A 27,226-nucleotide genomic window follows, 5' to 3' on the forward strand; every position below is an offset into this window, starting at 1 on the left:
ATGTTGTGGGTGTCTGCTACAAGCCACCTGATCAGGGAAGATGAGGCCTCTTCAGATAATTGGGAGGAGCCTTGTCTTCAACAGGCCCTAGTCCTCATGAGAGACTTTAACAACCCCAGTACCTGCTGGAGGGACAAATCAGTAAGGCACAAGCAATCCAAGAGTCTTCTGGTATGCATTGATGACAAATTCCTGACCCAGGTGATCAAGGAGCTGACAAAGGGAGGCACTCCTGCTGGATTTCATACCTACAGAGATGCGACATGTGAAGGTCAGGGGCAGCCTTACCTGCGGTGACCATGGGATGATTGAATTCAGGATCCTGAGGGGAGGGAGCTGGACAAATAGCATGATTACAACCCTGGACTTCAGGAGAGCAGGCTTTGGCTTGTTTAGGGATCTGCTCAGAAGAATCCCATGAGATACGGCCCTAGAGAAGAGTCCAGGAGAGCTGGTTATTTTTAAGGATGTGTCGTGTGACACTGGCATGTTTTCACATTAAAGTTATGCTTCACATGAGGAAGGGAGAAAAGAAGGCCAGAGTTACAGAAAAGGGGAGTACATGTAAGTTGTGTGTGTCCGCTGCTATTACAACTATTCTTGACTGCATGCAATTCATTTCTCAGTCACAAAAAAAAAACCTTCTTCACAGAATCCTCCTCCAGGTTGTCACTTTGAGGCAATGGGACTCTCCTTGATACATTTTTTTCAAAGAAGTAGTACCAAACTCACCGTCATCAGACTCATGTTCAATGCAATAACAGTAATTTTGACAAATATAATGCATTTGCATTGTCAGGCTGAAGAGCTGATATAAAAATATGCAGAGGTACTATGAAAGTCTTACTCAAGGTTTTCAGCTTGAAGGAGTGGAAGTTATACTGCTTTTTGTTATCTTTTGGAAGCAGAAGTGACAGGTTTATACAAGATTAGACTGCATTGTCAATACAGAAGAGAATTCATGAGGCTTTCCTCTAAAATTAGGTAGATAGCTAAATGTAGATTGGTTTGCTATTTGTTATACAATTGTGAATAAGCTAATTGCATAAAAATTTCAAAGTATGTGAATGGTTGAATACTAAGAGACAGAGCTTACTATGATTTCCTCTTCCTTTCTCTAACTCTTTCTGCAAACTGCTGAATAGCATAGGCGAAAAGGGATTTGCTTGGTGGGGTAAATCATGCACATTGTCAGTTATCAAGCAAACTTTGCCAAAGGATGGCAAGTGCTGACTGTTATTAAGCAGTATGGTGTATTTGTCTGACTTTCATTTGCCTTTCAAAATGCCTTTTGGCAAAATAATGAAAACTTGCAGAACTTACAGCATTATTGGTATACTTTTTTCCTACTTTTGTACATTCATCTTTTCATTATTTTATTTAATGATCTTTAAAATTGCTCTTTAAAAATTAATTCTCTAAATTCTATTTGGCTTGTCAAAGAAGTGTTCCCTATCTATGTCACTGCATCAGTATGATTTTTAGGTGACTCCTGTTTATACTATTTATTGTTAGTCTTTTCAGACGATTATTAGTTTGTGTGTTGATTAAAAAAATATAATCCAGTCAGTACTGATTAGTGGACATATGTTGGAGACTGACAGTCCCCAAAGAACTGGATGCTGTGGCTTGATGATATAGATTCAATTAATGTAGGGAGTGCACTGCGTTTTTTTTCATACCTGAAATATATGGAACTCTTAAGTGGAAAATACCTTGCTTTTGTACATGAGAGGGGAGTTACGTTACAAGCAATAAATACACTTTTGCAGAAGAATTTGGCAAGCACTCTTCAAGTAATAACTTTCAACAGTTATAGATTACTTGCTGGTTTCAAATAGGTACCTAGTCTCAAGGCTCGAAAATGTATCAGAGTGTTTCTGCAAGTTTGAATTCAGCGAGGCTTGATGATTCTATCACAGTTGTCTGGCCTGTCACTGCTGCAGATAAATAAAAGGGTTTGAAGGGAAGTCAGACAGATTTTGCAACATGACAACATACTAAGTGCAGTCTTGTTCCTTTTGAAGCATTCTGCACTTTATATCTAAGTGCAGACACATACTTGGGTATACAAAGCTCTCCAAAAGAGAAAACTGTAATAAAACTTAAGTTAATAGCTGTTCAACAATACTGAAGACTTGTCCTCCCTCTATGTGTGCAGTCTATTTACACAACTGCTTCATTTGTAAACATGAAAGCAAGAGCTAGCATTATGCTCATGACTGTGTCAGATCAATCCTGTATGATATATTGATGGTTTCACACGTTATACTGAGAAAGATAAATCTGAGAACTGGCAGTTTGCACTTTCCGCTGTAAATCACTTGATATATTTGAACCTGAGAGGAGAGAAAGAAAAAATGTTGTTCCTTGGAAATCTATGTTTTAGGAAGTCTAAACTCATCTATAAGAGCATTGAAAGCACAGTGCTACATCTGAGAGACTGTGCAGCACTGTTGTCAGACTTTGAGGTCCACCCAAACTTTACAGCTGAGCACGCACTTCAAGATCAGAAACCATGGGTAACTAGACTGTGACCGTTTTCAAAAGGATTGTGTGGATAACTTTTGTGTAGATAGAAAAAAAAATAATTTGGAAGGTGGTTGTACTCTGGAAGTAGCTGGAGGAGGAGGAGCTCTGACAGGGACAGTTTAGAAACAAAAGTGATGAGATTATTGTAGTGCTGCTAACAACCAGACTGGAAGTTTTATTTAATTCAGACACCAGTTATCTTAGTAGGTTGAACTCTGTTTTTATTTGAGACCTGGTCTCAGGCAGGCAGCAGGAGAATAGGGTGTAAATCTTTATATCATAGTTTTGGCACCACTTCAACTGAAATACTACTTCTTTCTTTGGTATTCACCATTTTGAACATATTTCTCTTCTTAAGTGTGTTTAGATTAGATAAACAGTAATAATTATGTCTGTCTTTCTCCAAGTTAACTGTATTCATTCATGTTTAATACAAGGATGTAAACTGCTGGTGATTAGTGGTATTAAAGATGGTAAAACGAAAAGGAAGTGTAGCTACTGGATCTTGGGTCTACTGTGGTTGTATAACCAAAATTATGGTAATCCTTGCATTGTTGCTGGACTTAAAGAAGACTGAAGAAAATTGCCATGATGCTAACTTACTACCGATTTTTATTCTCGGACTCATTTGCCAAGCAAATCCTTCTTCTGTTTCTTGATTTGAGTGTTCCTTTCTTTTTTAACACACACCCACACACATCCCCCCTCCCAGTACATCCCAATTTAACAACCATTTTTGTTAACTTTTGTTCAGGAAAGAAATTCAGTCGGTCCATGACCTGACTGCATGAGGTATCATGCGTGAATGCCTTTAAAAAAAACAAAACAAAACTAACAAACCTCTTTTCCAACTTTCACAGCTTTGTTCACATATTTTATTTTTAAATTATCAGATTTCACGTTGATGACATTGCTAACCCTTTTGTAAGGGAAGGCTCATGGGCTCCTAGGGAGAAATGTTAAGGTTTTATGGGTTTGGGTTTTGTTTGTTTGTTGGGTTTGTTGTTTGTTTTTTTGGGTTTTTTTTTGGGGGGGGGAGTTGTCTGTTGTGTTTTGGTTTTGTTTTTTTTTTTAACTTTAATGGTGAGGAATGATTAGGAAATTTAAGGGATAAACAAGCAAATCTAAAGGACTGTAGGCTTCCCATTTTCAACAAAACTTAAGGAACTTTAATGTTTTAATATAACTTTCTTTTGTGTTTTGGGTCAGTGATTTGTATTATGGGGGAGGAGGTTTTGGCAGTAGAAGTAGCTCTTGGCAAATACGATTGAGTACCTGCCAGCAGCAAAAGAGGGTTGGAATGCTGTAAGGTAATCCAGCTCTGTAACTGTAGCTGCTGTGAGCGCTAATTGGCATTTGTTATGCATTGGTATGTCATATGTAAATACTGCTCGATCAGGTGAGCATCTATCAAGTCTACTTCATTTAATAGTGAATTTAAACACAAGCTCAAATTCCAGAGTTCAGTGAACAGAAGAAAATGGTGGAAAAACGTATCTTTTCTTCTTTTACTAAGGCAGATATTTGAAAGAATTCTTCTCTTGATCAAATTTTTGATCTTATAGTATACACCTGATTTCAAGATCACTAATTCTGATTTATTTCAGCTAATTTCTTAAAGACACAGTTTCACTTTGTAGTTCCATGAAATGCCTCTCACTGGTTTCTGCGAAGTTGAAGGTTGTATTAGAATAATGTGATAAAAGGAAGTTGAACTCTTCTGGAGAAGTGAGTTTGCAGTGATGTCTGTTAACATTATTAAGAGTGCTGAGAACACTGAAGAATGAAGTAATGAAACAAACAAAGAGAATGAATCTGTGCAGACTTAGTATTTTTGTGTGGGAGAATTGAGAAGAACTTACAACCATTGCTGCTTACCCTTGAGGAAAATGGTAAAGGCAGGTTCCAGCCATCTAAGCTATATGTGACCAGTGTGCACGTTATTACTTGAGATTAACGTTATGCTCAAGCATAATAAAACAGGCCTATGAAAAATTTTGACATGATTGTTTAAAATAGAGATTGAAAAAATACAGTTAACAATAAAAACTAAGTTCCTAGTAATTGTTGATAACACACATAATTCAGATGCAAGAATAGAAGAAAAAGATTATCTGCACATTTTCTATCTTTCCTACTTCCCCCTACTTTTGTACATCTAAACACATGTACATTTAGATGACACAAAAGGAAGCTTGATTATGGCTTCAGTTGTAAAACTCAGTGTCAGTAGAGTCCTGCTATGCTGTGACAAGGCCCTATACATGTCTATATGGAAAAGATATATAAATTAAAGATACGAACATAAATGTTTTAAACTGCAGAACACTTTTCATATGATTTGTGATTCTTAAAATGGATTGTGGTCTGTAGTGCATTCATACAATTAATACATTAATTGTAGTTATTGATGAAGAATTTCATTCAAGTAATTGAAAAAAGCGAAAATGGACCTAATGGTTACTTATTGGTACTAGAAATCTCTCAGTTTTAGTCTTTTCATTTGGAAAAAAAGGGTTTAGGTGGGAGCCATGGCTGCCTTAATCTATGTTTGTTTGCCATGAAACATTTTATTAAATTACAGGTTTTCTTTAGGACTGGTCCTGTAGTTAATTGACAAGTATGCATGTTTACATGGAAAATTGTGTTCTACTGGGAACAAAAACTGATCATAGAATTATAGAATGGTTTAGGTTGGAAGGGACCTTGAAGATCATAGAGTTCCAACCCCCTGCCATGGGCAGGGATACCTCCCTCTATACCAGGTTGCTCAAAGCTCTGTCTTGAACATTTCCAGGGATGGGGCATCCACGTCTTCTCTGGGCAGCTGGTTCCAGTGCTTCACCACCCTCAAAGTGAAAAATTTCTTCCTGATATCTAATCTAAATCTACCCTTTTCCAGTTTGAAGCCATTGCCCCTTGTACTATCAGTATGTGCCCTTGTAAAAAGTCTCCCTCCAGACTTCTTGTAGGCACCCTTCAGATACTGGAAAGCTGCTATAAGGTCTCCCTGGAGCCTTCTCTTCTCCAGGCTAAACAACCCCAGCTCCTTCAGCCATTCTTCACAGGATAGGTGCTCCAGCCCTCTCATCTTTGTGGCCCTCCTCTAGACCCGCCCCAACAGTTCTATGTCCTTCTTATGTTGGGGGCTTCAGAGTTGGATGCAGTACTCCAGGTGGGGTCTCTCACAAGAGCAGAGTAGAGGGCCAGAATCACTTCCCACAACCTGCTGGCCATGCTTCTTTTGATGCAGCCTGGAATGCAGTTGGCTTTCTGGACTGTAAGGGCACATTGCCAGTTCACGTTGAGCTTCTCATCTGCCAACACCCCCAAGTCCTTCTCTTTAGGGCTGCTCTCAATCCATTCTCTGCCCAGCCTGTGTTTGCACATGGGATTGCCCCGGCCCATGCGCAGGACCTTGCATTTGGCCTTGTTGAACTTCATGAGGTTTGCACAGGCCCACCTCTCAAGTCTGTCCAGGTTTCTCTCTGGATGGCATCCCTTCCCTCCAGTGTGTCAGCTGCTCCACACAGCGTGGTGTCATTGGCAAACTTGCTGAGGGTGCACTCAGTCCCACTGTCCGTGTCACCAACAAATATGTTAAATTGTACCAGTCCCAGTACCAACCCCTGAGGAACACCACTCGTGACTGGTCATCATTTCAACATTGAGCAGTCGACTGCAGCTCTTTGAGTGTGACTGTCCAGCCAATTCCTTATCCACTGAGTGGTCCATAGATCAAATCCATGTTTCTTCAATTTAGAGACAAGGATGTCTGGTGGGACAGTGTCCAATGCTTTGCACAAGTTCAGGTAGATGACAACCGTTGCTCTCAAATCATTGAACATTAGTTTGAGCCACTAGTTTGCCTAAAGTACAAGGCAATTCAATTCACTGTTGTTTTATTTTAACTTTGTATAAATAGATGAAGCTATATTGTCTGCAATAGTCAAACTGAGTACAGAGAAATCAACTAGGAAGTCTCAAACTTAATCCAAACTTACTGCCTCGTTACTGATGTATATGTGATATAAAAATACCCCTGCATCCCACTGGTACAGTACCAAATATAATAGATGCCTGTTATTAGGAAACCCTGTGGAGTTTTTAATCTCTGCTATGACTCCATTGCATAATGCATACCATGTGAATATATTTGCTTGCATGCTTTGATTTGTTGGTCTTTTATCTGGTTCTGTGAATCTGTTGTATGTCAAGTATACCACTTCCATTTTTGTTACCAATGCTTGAATAGCAACATCAGAAATGTGTTTGTAAACTGTCAGTAATAATCTGAATAAAACACATAGTAAAAATAGCATTAAAGATTTTTTTTTCTTTACAAGAGAAAGTGGAATAGTTTAACTTAGTAAAGAAAAATAAGTGATGGGATGTGACTTATATTTGATACTATAATAGGTGATCCTCTTCCAAAGACACAGAAATACCCACTAAATATCATTATTCTTGGTGTGTGTTTGGGCTGTCATTGTGACTTACAGTGAATCTGTCATTTGCATGTTGACATACAGGCATCCTTTTAATGGTGCAGAGTTTCGCATTGTAAATTATCGGAATTGATTGTGACATGTTACTGGGCCTGACTGCTTCCAAAAGTACCTAAGGACTTCTGTATCATCTTTTCCTTGCTGATCTGCATAGTCTGTGCACAATTCAGAGAATACTTGCACAGTAACAACTGTTATTATTGCTAAGTATATGAGGTGAGCAATCTAGGAAGAAGTTTTTATCATGAATTCAAACAAACTTTCTTATAGAAGTATTATTTTTTTTTAAGGTGAGGTTACAGTGCAAACTGGAGACCTGTTACCATGTCGGATTTGTGGAAGAACTTTCTTTCCAGCAGCACTGGTAAGTGGTATGAACACTGTTGGCTTTTAGCTCTGGTAAGTTGATAAGAGAGTTAAGCAATTGTCACTATAGCTAAATAAAGTAAATCTCGGTGCTTGGGTTTGGTGGGTTTTTTATTTTTTTTTTTTTTCCCCAAATAATTATTGATTTCAGTTGTCTCAGTTTTGGAGCTCCTTACAAGAAGGTTAATTTTATTTCAGCATCCCATCACTTTCTGAAAATATATGCTTCTAAAAGCATGTTCTCTAGGGTTACAGAACCATTTCTTGCCCCTGCAGATGTAAGCCTTAGCGTTACGCAGTCTCAGCTAGTAAATGAAGTGTTTTGCTAGGCATCTTCAAAATACTGCATTCTCGAGTCTTAATAGAAATTGGTCTGTCCTTAAATGTGAATATGGATTTCGGACAGCTCTGATTTGTCTTGCGACTCAATGCAAATGCTGCCTGCCTACAGTCAATTTTTTTGTTTGCAAGGAGCAAATACAGATGCCTCCTATTTTTCTTCTTAATCACCAAAGTTTTTGTGACCACGTATATGCATTTGTGAATTCTTGTAGTTCCATTTTAAAAGTAATGGTTGGCTTAAATGTTTGAGTGATCAGTCTGATCTTGCTTATCAAGAGTTGGGCCTTGTTTGCTGATTGGCATATTGAGAAAGAGGGAAATAACATGTTAATAGCTTATGTTTTCAAAACTAAGTTCTATAGTCTCTTTTTGTCTTCTGCTTGTAGAAAAAGCATGGACCCATTTGCCAAAAAACTTCTGCCAAGAAAAGGAAGACATTTGATTCCAGCCGACAGAGAGCAGAAGGAACTGACATTCCCACTGTAAAACCTCTAAAGCCACGGGTATGTTATAATTTACTTTGCATATGAACATTTTGGATGAACTATGTATGCATTATAATAAGGCTTATTTGTGCTGGCAATCTGTGATAATTAGATCAACTAGGATCTGGAAGAAATCTAACTATGCTGTTCTGTACTAAAATAAGGCACATACTTAGCTTGAAGTAAGAGCTTCAAACATATAAAGCTCTTTCTTTTTTGGTTTCTTAGCCAGAACCACCAAAAAAACCTTCCAACTGGAGAAGAAAGCATGAGGAGTTTATAGCAACTATACGAGCAGCCAAAGGACTTAATCTTAAAGACGGTGGAAAACTCCCTCCACCACCTCCACCATCATATGACCCTGGTATGTAAAACAAACATTCTTTTTTTTCTTTTTTTTTTTAGCTTAATTTGTAAAAATTTGAATTGAAAGGAATTTGTTGGAATACAATATTCACAAGTTCTTGAAGATGACAGAGCACTGGAACAGGCTGCCCAGGGAGGTTGTGGAGTCCCCTTTTCTGGAGATTTTCAAGACCCGCCTGGATGCAGTCCTGAGTAATGTGCTCTAGGCAATCCTGCTTTAGCAGGGAAGTTGGACTAGATGATCTCTAGAGGTCCCTTCCAACTCTGAAACTCCATGATTCTGTGATTCCATGAAAGGTCAGGAGCTTAAGTTAAATATATGTGCCAATTTCCAATGACTATCTGATTATCCCTATGCAGATGCCAGTTTGTGACTGTGGGTCTGGCTGGCTAGCATCTTCTGTAGCTTTTTAACCCCATGACTTTGCTTTTAATGCATTGAAAGGTAGTTGTGGCCAACTTGCAGCTTGCTACTGTTTTATAAACCATAGGCTGAACAAACTGTTTCAACGCCTTGTTTCTGTCCACAGTAGTGGAACTGCTCAGAAAGAGCAGACTACCTTTTTAATTAGCTGCCGATGCTGGACACCCACAACCTATTAACATTGTAGGAATGCACATTGACCATGTTCTTCAAATGCAGCCTGTCTCATTTCTTGCTGAATTCGCATGTATTTTCATGTGTGCAGTATATGCTCTAGTGTGCATGTGATCCTTCCTCATGTGGTGGGGGCACTTGTGTTTGGGGTATGTGGTGTGTGGAATTTGTATTAACAAGGCAATGACAGTCCTTGGGTGCCTTCAGAACTGAGGCTGGATAAAGTGTTGAAGCAGTCTGATGTGAGTGAGCAGAAAACATACCTTTCAGTTAATTTATGTGATGTGATAATAGGTTGGAGAATATATTTCTTCCTCTTGTTCTAAAAGCTAAACCATTTGATCAGCTCAATGGCTATTTTCAGAAAGATTGGGAAAAATGGAAAAAATCATCTGCTTCTGCCTGTCTGTGGTTAAGTGAGGATGTGAGTGTTCCCTGCCTTGTTTCTGTGCAGGGAACGTGTTAATCCAATATTAGGATTGTAATTGTAATAAGTGAAGTGGTGTTATTCAGCATTCAGTGCACACCATTGTGGAATGCCGTGTGTATTTTAAAGTAAACTAAACCCACTGATGTTAGGATAAGAAACATCTAGCAGAAGAGCCCAGAACTAAATCTAGCTACTAAAATGGTGCTTCTTTGGTTCCAGAGAACTCAAATGCATTTCAAGTGGAGGAGGTAACTATTCACCCCACTTGAAAGCAGATAGGAGGTAAAGGGAGGAGAAAGCTATTATGCCTCTTTCTCTTCCGTTTTTCACTTTTTCCAAGCTGAATCTTACTGTCTGGTCTCCTGGCTTCATCCTTATGCAGTGTGTAAGACTTAGGAGGAGGGAACCAAGAATGAAGAGAAGCAGCACAAATTGATCAGTGTATTCTCTGCTCACAAATAGAACAGAACAAAAATAGAGCAGGGGCAGCCACTGTTCCACTTTACATGTAGGAAGAGGGAGAATTATGCATGGTATCATCGAGTATATCCATCCTGTCCTACCCAACTCTCTTTGGCATGCCTATTTCTAACTAGCTGGTATTCTTCTTCCTTTAAAAGTAAAGGGTTCTGTATAAATATTTACTACTTAATTGCATGCTTTGAGTTTGCAGACAAGCAGTATAGCTGGTTCCTCGACCTTCTGTTCCACTTTTCCTTAGAAGAAGTGCAGAATAGCCTCCTGATATTAAGAAGGACCTTAAGTCACCCCATTTGCATTGAACTTGACTGCATATGTGTACTGTCCACTTATTTTGATTAATTTGTATTTTATAAAGCTTACATTGAATCCTAACAGTATGAACAGTACTTCCAGATAGCCAGGTGGCTGACTGGTGCGAAGCATTTTACAAAAGGATGAAGATACAATGCCTGATTCTTAAAAGAGTGTACCTTAATCCTGTACAGTCTGATCCTTTTACTTTAGTGGGCTTTGAAAGTCTTCAGTGGGAAATGAGCTGTGCTTCAGCTAGAAATGCCTTTTCTTATTATCTGGGGGCTTCCGTAGCTGCTTTATTAATCTATTTAGCTTTTTTATCTTAGCATTTTTTTTAACTTTGTTTGGGCCTATCTTTTTTTGACCATATAGATATTATAGTTCTTTTTCTTCTGAGTTAATATCTGTTAAGTTATAGTTTATGTTTGAGTATTCTGCCAGTAGTGGAGTTTACATAAAATAAATAAATATTTTTTTGTTGTTGTTATCACATGAGATTCCCATGCTGTCACTGTGTTCTTCCTCTGTCCTTTGTTCACACTTGTGGGATCACAGTTCATGGTTTGGTGGCCACTACATCATTTTACTTAACAAACAATTTTGTGTAATTTAAAGGGATAACTATTTAAGCCAGGTCTGCTGCATTTGGAGTAGTAACATATAATCCAAATCTTACTGTGGATTGTATAATATCTAACTGTAATCTTGGAGGCAGTGACTGTTGACTCTCTCCTCATTTTCTTCAATACATTTCTAAAATCACCTACGAACTTACTAATTTAACCTGCTTTGCCAGTGTCCAGCTCTTCTGAAGTTAATGTTTACATGGTTTTAAGTACTGTCATCTGGAGAATTCAACATCCATATCTCTAGACACTGAAATGTCTATCTGAAACTGCAGTCCAAGGGCATTGTTTTTTTTAAGGAGTATACAGCATACAGATAAGGGATCTTTTAGTATTTTAAATATCTACTTAGCCTTTTTGGGTTTTCCCCAATGTTAGTAATAATATTTCCTGCAAGTAGTACTGTTTGTAATGTGACTAAATTCGTCTTGACAAATAATACAGCCACCAGTTACCCCGTTTTGCATGTCTCTAGATATCTCCTAATTTTGGCTGGATTTCCTCTGATTTATTGTTTTTGTTAAATTTCTGATTTTTTTTTTTTTTCAGTGATCAATTGCAGTTAGTGTTTCTCAGTCCTTTCAAAATTGCCAGAAGAAACAGATTTTGTTGTCTTTTGCTATTTGTATGGGGAAAGGTTTTAATGCATTTTCATGTCTTTAATAACCTGAACTGTGTTTGTAATTTTGTCTAGCCTCTTCTCTTCTCCACTGCTTTCCAGCTAATACCCCTGGAATGTCCATATACCTCTTTGGCCACTTTCTCTGCTGAATAGCATCTCTCCAACTGTTTCTGATTTCACTTAGTTTATTTCTGATCCTCAACCACTCTTCTCATTCTTATCCGTCAAACAAGAAACATCTTTTGTGTTATGTGTAGACAATATTCTTTTCCCCAGCAATCTGTATTTCATTTTCAGATTCAAGAGGCCTTAATTTTCTCTGGTGGTGGGGCTGGGGCTGGGCTGTAAAAATTTTAAAAATAAAATCTTTTAAAGTCACATTATTAATGGTAGGTTTTTATGTTTTTAAGATTACATTCAGTGTCCGTATTGTCAGAGAAGATTCAATGAAAATGCAGCTGACAGACACATCAATTTCTGTAAGGAACAAGCAGCACGTATTACTAATAAGGGGAAATTGGCAGCTGATACCAAAGGGAAGCTTCCTACTCGAACACAGGTGAACTACAACATTTTTCTTAACTTGTAACTTGCATTCAACATCAAATAGAACTTGTTAAATGGATTTAACTATTTTATTCTGTAATTTTATTTGTGCTAGACTGAAGTTAGACACTAAGCATGGAAGAGGTTTTTCCTTTCTTAAGAGAGTTGCAAAGATCCATAAATCAGATGGCAGCAGTTGAAAAGCAAAAACCAGTCAGAAATGTAATTCAGAGATTTGTGAAAATGACAGGTAAGGGTAGCAGCAGGAAGTAGGGATGCAGTGTTTGCAAAGAAAGTTGAATTTCTGGTGTGCAAGTCTTCTGAATTCAATTCAAGACTGTTCCTTAAGTGGACAAATAAAGGTAGATGACCACATGACAACTGACAGTAATATTTTGGCTAATTAGAGGCTTAGAGGAATTCGGACATGTTAAGGTGAGAGCTGCAGTAGTTAACTTACGATGGAAACAAATGAATGACTAAACTGTATGTGTTTTTTCATTTGGTGGTAATGCTCTTTTTACTGTAAGCTGTGAAGAATTAGACACAAGCAGTTACATAGTGATTCTTGCACTGTATTACCAGATCAGTGCTGGGACTGGTCCAGAGTGCACAGGTGAAATTGAGATTTGAAAGATAACAATGATTCTGTCCTCGAGTATTCTTTTTTAAAACTAACTGGTAATGAGGTGATAATGTTAATTTCATAAGGCAGCTATGGAAAAAGATTAAAAACTGTAGAAAAGCATAAAATACACAAAGACAAACAGTCAAACAAAAAACCAAAACCACTGAGTAAAGTTAGGTAATCTTTCCTACTGTATCATCTGTATGTATAAGAAAGCAGATTAGTGGAAACCATTTGTATGATCCCATACCAGAAACAGTTTACCTACTAGGTAATCATAGTCTGTTTTCCCACTACCTATCATGTTATATAGATAGTTTGATTTAATTGCTTAAATTTCTAGGTTGTATTTTGTTACAGTACAAACCTGCTGCAGTTAAGAAGATGCCTTCTGTAGGATCAACCCCATCATCATCATCACGCTTACCACAGCCAAGTGGTGTTAGCAAAACTGTTGTAGGTATGAAATTAATGTTATGAATTTTCCATTTCCTTTCTAAATATTGGTTCTCAAACTATGCAGTAAAAGTAGTATAATTTTAATAGCTGGAAGGATTTCTACAGCATTGTCCAGTAATTTAAACTGACAAAGTAAAAAGATTCCTAGTTGGAGTTCAGTGTTACATGACTGGATAAGATGGTGTCTGTTTTTCATAATACAATTTTTTTTGTCAATGTTTTTTGTGACCTGACTTTTATTTACTTACATATGTGATGGCTATATATTTTATTATTGAAATTAATATAGTGGTTTGTAAAAACTCATTTAAAGTAAAGCTGGAAGGGGCACTGGTTAACATCTATCCAACAAGACTCCTGAGCATGTAGGATTCTCCTCTGTTTTATATATTGGGTCAAATTAGTTTTTTTCTGAATTGAACCTGCAAAATCGTTCCATGTAGCAATGGCTAATTATTTCTAATACTGATTTCTCACCTGAGTGTTTTCTGTTGCTTAATTCTGTAACTAATTTGTATGCTGAATATGATCATGAATTGGTGAAAATAAATAGTCAAGCCATGTATATTATAATGATGCAAACACTGGTCTTATTTTGATTTCAGATGTCATCAGATATCAAACATGTTCTGTTTGTACATACTTTGACATTCTAGACTTCTTTTGTTTCCTTTTTCTGTCCAAATAAAGTAATCGAGATCCAGCGTTTTTTATTAGAACATTATGTCTCAATTGCATATTTTCTATAAATTTCTGTAAACATACTTGCTTTTTCCTGTTATCTCAACACTTGTTCGTATCTTGGTATTTCTAAAACTCTTGTTTTGAATTTCACAATTTAAAAATGTATAATGAATTGTATCATTCCAGCAGCAAAATCTTACATTTTCATATATTTCTATGTTTGCTTTCAACTGCAAGGTGCGTCTTCAAGTAAAGCACTTTCTTCATCTGGATCCAGTGGGAGCAAAATTCAGACATTATCACCAGCTCATAAAAACTCATTGGGAATGGTGAACCCACAAGCAGGGTAAGTTTCCTTTTAATGTTGTCATTTATGCTTTATTTCATATTTATGTTATGCTAGCTCTAGAAGTGTCTGTGGTCTGTTTCACTTACGTTTTTCTTTTCCTGTGAGCTTAAGAAGTGTAGTGTTTTGAATTTATCCTTTATTTATAAGCACAATTAATGTTTAAAGAACATTGGAGTAGACAAAGATGCATTTTCTAATGTTAAGATAGCAGCAAAGGGTGTCAAGTGATAAAAAAAGATAGATTAAAAAAAAAAAGTAGATTAAAAAGTTACAGAATATGCAGAAGTGGTTGGAGCTATAATTTTTTTTCTTTGTAAAAGTGAAGAGACTTCAAAAAGGAGAAAACATTAGGCATAATGTCCTGCAATTTGTGGAAATAAAAGAATGAGGCCTCTGTCACAGACTGCGAGGCAATTGTGACAGGATCTTCCCTCTTAGCACAAAAGGATGGATACTTTCCCTCTTCCCTTTCCTGTCTTAAAATACACAAGAGACAAGAAATGAATGAGCACAAGAAGGCAATGGAAACCAGTGCTCTACAACAGCAAGGCTGTTGCTGATATTCTGCTGGGGAGTAGTCAGGCACACTATCTCAAAGAAGAAATGTATGGAAAGGATTGAAGAAAAGTAGTGCAATTATGCAGAAGTTTGAGGAGCACCAAGGAGCACTGAGTGAAAACATAACTGCAATCACTTTGTTGTATGTTTTATAACACTGGTGATTAAAGAAGACTTATTCCTATAAAAATGGGTATCAAATTGGCGAAGGCTGTATAAAGTGGAGAAAAATAATAGCTGGAGCCCGTGAGGAAGAAAAAGGAGATTCTGAAAGAAGTCATGGGGACGAAGAGCTTTATTAATTACACAAAACTAGTGATTTTTAGTTGATCGCTCTTACAAGTTACGTACAAGTATGAATTGCAGCTCTATCGCACCTCCCTCCTAACACCATGTAGCATGAGGATACAGTTCTGTTCCTCCTTGCTCTACCCACTCATTCTGTCTTTCAGACATAGACTGGAGGTGGAGTCTGTGAGGTTGTCAGAAATTTACCACCTTCCAGTGTCCTAGTAGACTTTGGTCTACAGGTCAGCTTCACTGCTGTTGGCAGGCATCTGAGCTTTGACTGTCAGAAAATTCTAGGCTCTGTTATTCACTGACTGGTTTTTATATCACATTTTCTCCATTTTCAGAAGTTGAATTAACACCTACTGAGGACTGGCAAACAAGTAGGTCTGCAAACCACAGTAAAAAAGTCAGCTGAGATAATTTGAAGGCATTTTTCTGACCACAGTGGTGAATCCCAGCTGGGAAAGGCTTTTTCCTGTCAATAGAGTTTCTAATTGCAGTCTGTATTGGTTTGTGAGGGGGCACAGGTTTTGGTCTTTGCTTCTTAACAGGGAAGTTCTATTTAATTTTACCAGTCAGTTGCTCACTGAACTTAACTACTTTGTATTCTGTAGCCTTCCATTTCACCTTCTGAAGCTTGGAGGAAGAATTGTGATGTGACCAAACCAAATAGCAGTTAATATACCGAGAGATGTTTGCACAGGTTCTCTCTGTTCACACATGCTGTTAACTGCAAATAGATGAGTTCTGGTTGGCATAGTTCTCAGATAATTATCTCTGCTGAGAGGCAGTGAATGTTAGCTTGGCTTATAACCTCACTTAACTGCTTGCACGATTTCCAGTTTTTAAGATTATGGATGTGGTGAGTGTGTTCCTGCCTGCAGTCCTTCTCGCTTCTCTGTTCTAAAAAACTTTTGTTCTCTTCTTGTCTTTGCCAGCCAGTCCTTATGATTTCTTGCTCGTCGTACTAACCAGTCTTCTCACAGATGGCTGCTAAATGTGTCTCTTTCCTAAGTGTTATACCTGAGACCTAGCAATTCTTTCTTTTTCTTTTGGCTACTTTGTGTTCACTTCTGAGAACAAGTTTGTCGGGAGCTATGTTGAAACAAAGAGGTGTAGGGGCAGTTACACCACGGAAGAGTTAGGTTCATCAGATTGGTCACTTGTGACAATTTTGGCTTTAGTGATCTCGGCCTTAGTATTGGGGTGTGAGGGGGAAATACGTAGGGTTCTGTTAAAATACCTACAAAATTGTATTAGAGCAGGGACTGAGACACTAACAGTTGACATCCTAAGTTAGAGAGTGAAAATAATTAATACTGTAGTGACACAGATTTTAAACATTAAAACATCTTATAATTTAGGCTACAGCTAATTGCAGCTAGAATTATTTTATAAAATAAAAGCGCTTTTAAAATTTTATAAGAATAACCTTCATTAGGATGAAACAAGATGTATTTCTTTTGCTGCATTTACAATTTGACTAGTAAAATGACAAGCCGTAGCATGAGATCTGGGGTTCTATTTTACCTAAGTCAGGCAGAGCTTATGCTGTAAAATGTCATGCTCTTCCTTTGGAGCTGATAGTAAACTGTTTTACTGAGCACAGTGTTGCACATGCATTGTTTTAAGGGCAGTCTTTCAAATGGAATGTTAAGAGATGACATGGTTATTTGTTTTTTCCTTGTCAAATATTTAAGAGCCTACACACTTTTTTGACCTCCTTAAATTCCAGTTTTTGCTGCAAGAAACAAGTTCCTGCAGTTTGCCGTAAAACAAACTGTAATTCTGTAATTTTTGGGGGGTATTACATATTAATTAAGTGAAACATTCCATTTTTGCCTAGATTGTTGTAATTCCAGATTTGGCAGAGAGGTAGTGAGGCTTGGTGAGACACCAAGCTGTGTGGAGCAGTCAACACGCTGGAGGGAAGGGATGCCATCCAGAGGGACCTGGACAGGCTTGAGAGGTGAGCCTGTGCAAACCTCATGAAGTTCAACAAGGCCAAATGCAAGGTCCTGCGCATGGGCCGGGGCAATCCCATGTGCAAACACAGGCTGGGCAGAGAATGGATTGAGAGCAGCCCTGAGGAGGACTTGGGGGTGTTGGCAGATGAGAAGCACAACACGAGCTGGCAATGTGCACTTGCAGCCCAGAAAGCCAACTGCATTCTAGGCTGCATCAAAAGAAGCATGGCCAGCAGGTTGAGGGAGGTGATTCTGGCCCTCTACTCTGCTCTTGTGAGAGACCCCACCTGGAATATTGCATCCAGCTCTGGAGCCCCCAACATAAGAAGGATATGGATGTGTTGGAGCAGGTCCAGAGGAGGGCCACAAAGATGATCCGAGGGCTGGAGCACCTCTCCAATGAGGAGAGGCTGAGAGAGTTGGGGTTGTTCAGCTTGGAGAAGAGAAGACTCTGGGGACGCCTTATAGCAGCTTTCTAGTATCTGAAGGGCACCTGCAAGAAGTGAGACTTTTTACAAGGGCACGTAGTGATAGTACAAAGGGTAATGGCTTCAAACTGAAAGAGGGGACATTCAGAAGAGATATTAGGAAGAAATTTTTCACTTTGAGGGTGGTGAAGCACTGGAACAAACTGCCCAGAGCAGTTGTGGAAGCTCCATCCCTGGAAGTGTTCAAGGCCAGGTTGGATGGGGCTCTGAGGAATCTGGTCTAGTGGGAGGTGTCCCTGCCCATGGCAGGGGGGGGGTTGTAACTAAATGATCTTTAAGGTCCCTTCCAAGCTAAACCATTCTATGATTAATAGTAGTTATATTGTGCAATATGAAGGATGAATTATATGGATATTGGAGGGAGGGAAATTTAATCAGACATTGCTTCTTTCTGTAGAATCATGGTACCTGTTCTCTGTGATGAATATGCGAAAGGGCAAGAAATTACTATCTACTGGCTAATGTAACAACCAGAAATGATTAAAATATACAGGCGTGCAGTTTCCCTCGTGCTCTTTAGGTGGCACTCTTGAACTGCTGCCTGAAACTATTGTGACAGGCAGGCACATAAAGCCAGTTCGTGCATTTGTTTTAAAGGTGAAGGCTAAAATGGGCTGAGTCTCTCAGGTGTTTAGTTCTGTGGAGGAAATATTCTTGAACTTAATTTCACAGAAAGTTCGAATTCAATATTAAAGTATATTTTTTTATTTTGTATGAGCAGAAATGCAACCAAATTTTATGAACTCCCTTATTTTAAGTATTTTTTGCTATACTGTTTCTTTTTTTAATTTGAGTTCTTCTATTCTGCTCCCCAAGGACTACCGAGAGAGAACACCACAGCATCATCAACATGAGATAGGTTAGTGTTAGTGAGGCTTACTTTGTATGTGTAGATCAGGAGCTGAGCTCTGCTTTAAGAGTTTTCTTTTTCTGCCTGGACAGAGTAAGAACGCAGCCAGTTATAAGTATTAATGGAAGTATAGCATAAGGGCATCATTTCTGAGAAATGAAACAAGTAAGAGTGCAAGAACAATGTGTGACTGTATTGTAGTCAGTAGGAAAACCTTCATTCGCTTATGTGAAAATAAGATTTCATCTTTTTGATGTTGAAGAACTGGGAAAAAGAAAATTAATTCTACAGAAATTGTAGTTAGGCTTATATTTGGATAGTTAATCATGTTAAGATCCTAAGCTTGATACCTGTTTTGTAAGAGTACAGAGTTTAGCACTATCTTACGTTTCTTGAGGGGTAGGGCAGTTCTAGTAAGCTGTCAGAAGTAGTCAGATCTTCAGGAGAAAAAATTGGGTCGGTTCTTCTTCCTGTCCTAAGGCTAAGCAAACAGGATAACTCCACTCCCACGTGCAAACTGTTTTGCCTTGCAGAACTTGACACCAGTGTTTATGGCCAGCCAGAGATCTTTTGCATGTACAGATTGTCTATGCATGTTTTATTTATGAGCAGTATTTAATTATTTTTTTTACCGGGGCTTGGAAAGTTATTATAATTTCAGTATGGCAAATGAACCATTAGAAATTATTTATAATTTTTATTTTATTTTGGGGATAAAACATACTATTTAATGTTAAGCTGATCAAAGTTATGCCTCCTGGGAATCCCATCTGTTAGTGACACATTTAATACTGTCTTACAGCTGAAATACAATATGAATGACACCTAATTAGTATGGATAAATTTTAAATTCCATGTACATATTTGCCATATATGTGTAGCCTTTAAAAATGTAGTATTTTTTAGATACCTTGTTCCTTTCATTAAGACTATAACTTACACAGCTTTGTTCAATGAAATCAAGGTAAATAAGAATTTGTCTTGGTGCACTTGGCATTTCAGAATATTTGTATGATTGTGCTTTTTTTTTTTTTTTCATTAGTACATGCAAATGCTGTCACCTTTGGGTTTTTTTGGTTTTGTTAAGTGTGGAAGAATACTGTAGTTCTTTATTTGGACAGTATCATGCCTGCTTCTAGGTTATTGTCTTTGATATCCTACAAAGTTCTGGAGTTCAAAGGTTATATTGACAAATTGTTAAAGGTTCAGAAAAGAGCTAAGCAAATCACGATAGGTTGGAGTGTTTTGCAGTGTCAAAGACCTCAATCTTGCTTCTCAGTCCTTGGGAAATATATAAAGAGTCTGTATTTGGTCAAACATTGATTAAGTATTTCCCGAGTTAGTTAATTTGAACTAGAACATCTGTTTGTGAGGAGGAGTGGGAAGAGGGACTCTAGGGGAACTTATCTTACAGCCGGCATTATTTGGGACTAAACTGTCAAGACTAAAATCTCAGTGTTCCCTGTTGACTTTATAATGAATGAGTATCACTTAGCATTGTTGAATTTTTGTTCCTTATGGGGAGATTTCCTTTGATGCTTTACAGATGTAATGTGGAGTTTGAGGTTTACACTGGAAGCTTCCTACAAACGAAATTATGTTGCAAACTTTATAGGTTCTGTGCCATTTAATATGATGTGATTGTAGAAGGATTATGACAAGTAGTATGATATGGATGTAGGAGATACACCAGAGCCTTTTTTTTTTTTTTTTGTATATTAAAAGCTGTATTGAAAATAATGTGCTTCCTCGACAGCGATGAGCTGTTTTCCTGGCTTTGTAGTTTATTGAAGTTGTATGACAAGAATCAGAAAACTGCACAGTAAATTTAAGAAATTATTTCTCTCTGTATGAGGGTTTATTTTGTTGGTTTTTCTTGTTTGTTTTTTCCCTTATGACATCCCTGTAGGGGTGGAAAACTTAGAGAAGAGCTAAGCTTCAGCTACCCAGACGCTTCCATCAATCTTCCGTGGTTTGTTCCTTCATAGTTCTTTAATTTCAGAAAGATCAATAAAAATACTGTAAGTGTCATCGTTTTCCAGTTAAGGCTTAAGTTACTAGGGTTTTTTTGAGAATAAGAAGAAACTTTTGTTACGTTATTGAGGTAGGAGTGGTGATATAATGGGCTTTTTGCAGGTTTTAGTCTATGGTTTAAAGTAACAAAAATACAGAATTTTACTTGAAGACATAATGTTTCTAATATAAGTTGTGATTTCTCAAAAGCTGCAATTCTTATGATGATCTATGGGACGGAGGGATGGTGATGTGTTTTATTTTGTTGTTTTTTTATTTAATTAATGTTTTTAAAATTTGATTTTTGGTTTATTCTTTTTGGTTTGGAAATGTTATCCATAATAGTAAAAAAGTATTAAAGTATTGCCTGTGTGGATAGGACTGCCTATTCTGAGTGGGTTTTTTGATATTAAAACAAAATTGTTTTTCTTTCAGGCTTTCTTCTGTTCTTTTCTCATCTCCATAAAAGAAAAGAGAATGGAAGGCATGTTATTCTCTCTGGGCACAATGTTCAGCCTATACCAAAAAAAAAAAAAAAAAAAAAGTGAAAAATAAAAACTTTTCCTTATTGCTAATTCTGAAGTTAAGGAGGCTTGTACTTAAAATTTCTGTCATTTTCTAACATCTTACTAAAGTTACGATGACTTGTAATTATAAGCCCCCTTTTCTAGTTGTGATGAGTTTGGCATTATGAAAGCTGTTCTTAAAAGAAAAAAGGCCAAATGTGAGTTCATTGTGCAGATTGTGAGGATAACTGGCATTAGGGGGTTTTTTTGTTTTGTTTAAAAAGGAATAAAAAAATGCATTGGAAACCTAATCCAAATATAAGTTTATGAAACCCTCTCCTCTTAAAGTAAGAACCACCCTTTTGTTTGCTGGATTATTAAAGTCTGATTTGTACATTCTTTTTAGTCAATGGGAATTCTTTGGGAATATAAGTATTTAATTGTGAGTACTTTAAATTTTTTTTGCAATAACTTAAATAGCAACCTATCCATCTCCTTATGAGTACACCTTTATATATTTTAGTAGTAAGATGGACAAGTTAGGCCCACCACTGCGAACTGGAAGAGATGTGCAAAGGTTTTATGACACTGATACAAAAACAGACAGTACCATCAAAAGACCAAATGAGTTGTTGCCTATAAAGAAGTAAGTATTACAAATCAGCGTGGTTTATCTGTTTTGCAGAAATGTTCCTCCAAAGCATTGGGATAGTAAAAGTGTGACCTTGACAGACATCTGTATGTCTTCAATATAAATACTGTGGGAGAAACATATATAATATAATTAGTATAAGTACCTGACATGAAACAGCTAAACAGCTTCATAGTAAGACAGGAAAGGTGAAGACTTTCTCAGATTTGATTTCTTCTGTCACTGACTGGTTATGGTCTAAGAGTAATGAACTTCTATCTTTGTAAAACTGAGATAAAACTGAATTTGCATGATAAAAAGCTGAAGTAAGCATTTAAGCCCGATAACTGTATAAATACCTGCTTATAGGCAAATGTTCTATGACAAAGTAATTTTATTCCCTTAAAATCAAATATTTATCTAACTCCTACTTCTGTAAGATAGCTGTGGTGGTCCAGGGATTTACGCAAGGCAGGCTTTGTAATGAGAGTCAAAGTATTTTATTAAGTCCAACTTATCTCATGTAAAGACTTCTGAATATTCAGCAAGTTGAAGATCTAAGTTTGGAAGAAAGGGTATTCCAATCTTTTAAAAAGGGATAAATACTATATTGTAGTTAACCCTTTGATATAATTTGGAAGGTGCCAAATTCATATGGGCTGGTTATTTATAAACAATACCTTAAACCATATTGCAAAAGAGAAAATAGTAGTGAATTGTGTGATACATACATGGAATGTAATTGTTTAAATAATAGAAATGTGTCTAAATCTCTTAATGCTGTTTCAGTGTTGAAACTGGAGGTGAAGTATCTTTGAGACAGGGCCAGAATATTTGAACTTGGGTTTCTATTTGAAGAAGCAAAAAGATTGAAGGGGGAGGGGGGAGAAGCTCTTTTTAAAAGACAGACTATTTTTTTTGTTGTTCTTCTGCATGCTTGGTTAGAGCTATAAACCCTGTGAACCATCAAAATTAGGTCCGTTTTTCATTTTATAATACATTACTAAAAAGTTGAAAGTTTAGACTTAGACTTAGTGAGTTATTAAAAATGCTTACAATAGACCCTGTCCATATAGCAGTGATTCAATGTTTCTTCTTGAGACAACTATTTTAAGGAGTATAGGCACTATGCTCTTAACATCACTGTTGTTCTTATTCAAATGTCCTCTGGGCTTGTGAATTAAATCTGCCTTACTCACAGGAGGTTATTCAATATGTTATGTGCCAACAGCACTGGACAAATGTGAATAAATTCTGCATAGCAATGTGGATGGTTACAGTTTATGGCAAAGGTTTCTGGACTTTGGCATGCATGCCATTAGTCATAAGGAACTTATTTATGATTTTGCACTGAACTATGAGCTGTTGTGGGTGACAGTGATAGCTGTCAAGGATATCTGAAAACGCCCTGTAAAATCCAACCAAATTGTGAATGTGTAAATAGAAAAAGGCTAGCTTCTTTTACAACCTTCTTTCAGTTTTTCATTTTGCAAGCAGTGGTAATTCAACTAGATGTTCAACATGAGCTGCTTTAGGCAGGGAGGTCCCCTTCAATCTTATTTCTTTTGAAACTGAGAGTGGATAATAAAACTTTTTAAAGGTATGTCCAGATTGCAATAGTTCGAGGTGGCATTGGTACACAACCTCATCTGCTGTCAGCCTCCATTAATACTTCACATGATACAACTTAGAACAGGGATTTATATACCTTTGCAAGAACACAACAAACAAAAAAAAAAAGTTCAACCAAACAGAAAAACGACAGAAGTGGACGAGTAGAAGTGGCAGAGGTTGGACAGAGTGGAAGAGACCAAGATGTGGTAACAAAAGTTGAGATAATCAAGAATGTCTGACTTTGTTGGAAGATAACTGTCTCTAGAGATCAGATTGCAACTTAAGGCTGCAATTTGGACTAGATGATCTCTAGAGGTCCCTTCCAGCTCTGAAAATTCCGTGATTCTGTAATTTCAAGATTTGTCATCAAATACACATGAAACCTGATGCTAATTATGTGTCTAGATCTCGGATGAATGAAGTTATAGATAGTGGCAGCCTGCTACTTATGTTGATTTACTCATCAAAATGACAGAAATCATTGCAGTTAATTATAAGACTCATTAAAGTTTCTAGTCTGAAAATAGATTTGTTTTTTTTTCTATATTTTTAATAAGCTAATTGGGGAAAAATCTACAGAAATTATTCAGAAAGCTATGTTTAAACATAGCTGTTAGTTTTGACAAAGTAATATGTTGGTCCCAAGTTGAAAATCCAAAGGAAACTAAACCAGTAATGCTTTTGGAAAAAATGGTGTAAATTATTTGAAGTTGTCTAAACAGGTATTGAGACACAATTCTGTTCCTTGCATTGTCTGATCATCCCTGATCCATGATGATCCATACCATTTCTGTGTTGACAGCTGAATTTTTCTTTATATGCTTTTCTAGCTTCCATAACAAGCAAAGTAACAGTTCAGTATGGTTTTTTTTCCACTATTGAGCTCTAATGAATTTTACTCAATTCTAAGGAAAGGTCTCTCTTCAGTGTAAAACGAGATGGGGGGAAATAAGACAAGATAGAGTATTTAGCATCTGTCCTGTTGTGCATACTTGTAACAGTGTGATTTAGGTTACACTTAGAACTTTTATCCTAGTATTCTGTAACTTTTGAAAGACTGACATAACTTTTAATGAGTTTCAATTCTGATTTAACTTATGTAGTGCTTTTCAGTCTGCACAGTTTTGTTTTTTTTTTTTTTTTTTTAAATAGAACCGTTTTTAGAATTTCCTTGCTAAAAAAGAGGGCAGACAGGAAAACTAACAGAGAAGGTTGGTGTTCTGCCCAAGAATATTTGATGGTTCCGCTCTACCTGTTGCATGTAGAACCCATTCTTGTTAAACGTAATACTTTAGTTAGATATCATTTCACTTGATTTAATCTTAAATGTAGTTCCCAGATTCCACTTTTGTGCTTAATCATTTGATCACATTTCCACTGAAGAGTTTTAAGTGACGGAAGGAGCTGAAAAGCCATCTTTAGCCTACGCTCATAAAATGAAGGAAGAACTATTTTATGCAACATGTCTAAAATTCAGGAGTTATGACATTGTTCCTCAGTTGTGTCAGTGTTGCATTTGAAATTACTGAAGTTGAATGCATTTCCTTATATATACTTTGAAAACCAAACCAAGATTAAGTTGTTTATAATTCTGAAAGGAGCAGTTAAGTTCATCTGAAGGGTAGGAAAAAAAAACAAAACAAAAAACACTTTTGGGTTTTTGTTGCTGATTGGGCTCTTGGTGACTGATTATTTTTTTTTAAAGGAGTCTTGTTTTAGTTTTTTTTATTGTCCACAAGCCAGTCCCAACTTAAATTTCATTTATGCATCAGTGTTCAAGAATGAGAACAGAAAAACTTGGTGGGTTATGCACAAAATGTCATAGTCACTGAAGTCTTGCCAAAGAAGAAGGAATCCCAGTGAATGGTAATTCTTTTGAGCAATGACGAAAAATTCTGTCCTTGGTCACTGATGATAAAAGGACGCCCCTTGCTATCTCTCTTAGCACTACTCAGATTTTTCAGAGGATTCTGATGTTTCTCTTCTCATCAAAGCAAGCAGTGAGATGTTCTGTATCTTTAGGACATGCTATTCATTGTATGCTGGCTTCTAATAAAACCCGTGAGTCTTGAGGAAAGCAGCTTTCACAGCTACGTCGTCATACTGTCGACACCAACTTTAAGAACACTGTAACAGGCTAGAAAAAAAATTAGGCCCTGAAGACCAGCTGGATAGACTTTCTTTCCTCTCCTCCTTCTATTTATATTAATGAATAAACCGTTTATGCTTTGAAGAAAGAGGATCTATAGCATTATCTTGGAAGTATGCATCCTAAATAAAGTCTGTGGCTATGAAGAGAAAAGTCTTGTGACTTGCATTATATTGGTTATAAAGTATTCAGAATGTTATCCTTTCTACGTGCATTTTTTTTTTTAACTATTAAAGCCTGTAGTCAGCTGCTCTCTTATTTCTCTGGAATCCCTGCCAGTCCTAGAAAGTGATTTGTACTCTTTCAACATACTAAACAACCAGTAGTGCAGGATCTACCTGTATTTTGATGTGACAGCAAGTGAAATACATGAACAGGAAGGGACTTGCTGTTCCGTTTAGCTTGTCACAGTAAGATTCAAGTCATATTCAGTCCAAAGCAGGCAAGTTCATGTCAAAGCTTTTCCATCTGCTCTTGGTAGGAAATGAGTTATGTTTTTCATACAATTAATTGATGTGTAGGTTGTTGAACTCATTTATTTTTATATCATTTGTAAATGCGTATTCTTGTATATATTACTGTGTGTCTGTAATTCATCAGATATTTATTCTGTTTTAGAGGCACAACAAAAACACGGACATCGACCCCTCCTAGTGTGTCAAGAACCATGAGCACGGGTGCTCTAACAAACAAAAGAAAAACTAGCAATTCAGACAGTTACTCAAGGTAGCTTTTAACTTTGTGGATTTTGTCAGCAATAGAACCTTCATTAAGGGGGAGTACTAGTGCAAAAGAAGTTGGAGAAAATACTGTTCTCTGCAGTTAGTAGATAACTTATGATCAATATTATTTGGTGTGTTTAAGATACTCAATATATTTTGCATATTTATCATCTAACAGAACACCTTTGTCATCAGCTGTCTCAGGTGTGCATGGAAGGCAGTGTTAGAAATGTCAAAAACCTCTTACAAGCTGTTGAAAAAATAAGTGAATGGTCTTTCAAATAGGAAGTGAGGGGTTCAGTTGAAATTGAATGAAATTTGCATGTTAAGCACACAAAGAAATTGCCCTTTTAAAGGGTCGGAGAAAAAATTATTGCTGTTTTAGCCTTTCTTGTTTTGACAAAGCTAAGTTTTAAGTTTTCAAAAACTCTAGTTAATCTAACTAGTGAATCAAATATTTGATCCTGCTCCTAAAATTTTGGCATTTTTTTTTTCATTGCAGGGAAGGAAGGGTAGGTATCTGGAGATAAGTAGGGGAGTCTAGGTAGAATTATAAGTTATACCACTGTAAAAAAATAGGAAGTGTAAGAATGAAAATTACAGTAACAATAGCAGTAATTCACTGCAAGGATTAAAATAATTTTGCATCAAGTTATTCTGAACTGAGTTACAGAGAGTGTTCTTTATCTGGGATTTTCAGATCTGACGGTAGAATTGGTTATGACAGTGGAGACTGCCCATCCTCAGTCAACGGAGGAAGTTCAAAAAGCAGCGAAGGAAATTCACCTGTACAGTTATCAAAGTTCTGCCATGAATGTGGAACAAGGTATCCAGTGGAATGGGCGAAGTTTTGCTGCGAGTGTGGAATTCGAAGAATGGTTGTGTGAACACGTTCTTAAGAGCAAAAAGAAAATGAGAAATCGGGAGCATCTGCTATGTACTGCTGCATGGAAAGCTAGAGCACTCCTTCCAGTTAGACTTCATGCTGCAAACGTGTTGAAACATCATACTGTAATTTTCTGAGTGCAATCTTCTGGTTACACAGTTATTTATAAACAATTACATATACTGTATATAACAATAGCAGGTACCTAAAACTGTGCCATTCAATGAAAATAC

The 27,226-nt window shown here is 37.0% G+C and overlaps 1 protein-coding gene across 1 annotated transcript; it reads left to right on the forward strand.

Moving 5' to 3' along the window:
* Window positions 1-27,099, forward strand: ZC2HC1A (zinc finger C2HC-type containing 1A; the record flags this gene model as incomplete). Its single annotated transcript, XM_082499236.1, has 10 exons — window positions 1-271; window positions 7,331-7,404; window positions 8,135-8,251; window positions 8,462-8,597; window positions 12,063-12,211; window positions 13,187-13,286; window positions 14,207-14,315; window positions 21,515-21,637; window positions 26,004-26,111; window positions 26,808-27,099. The coding sequence occupies 10 exons, from the start codon at window positions 1-3 to the stop codon at window positions 26,992-26,994; spliced, it is 1,374 nt and encodes a 457-aa protein (XP_082355362.1). The 3' UTR covers window positions 26,995-27,099.
* Between the last annotated feature and the right edge of the window lie 127 nt (window positions 27,100-27,226).

Source organism: Vanellus vanellus, assembly GCF_965231255.1.
Source record: "Vanellus vanellus genome assembly, chromosome: 2".
Classification (NCBI taxonomy): domain Eukaryota; kingdom Metazoa; phylum Chordata; class Aves; order Charadriiformes; family Charadriidae; genus Vanellus; species Vanellus vanellus.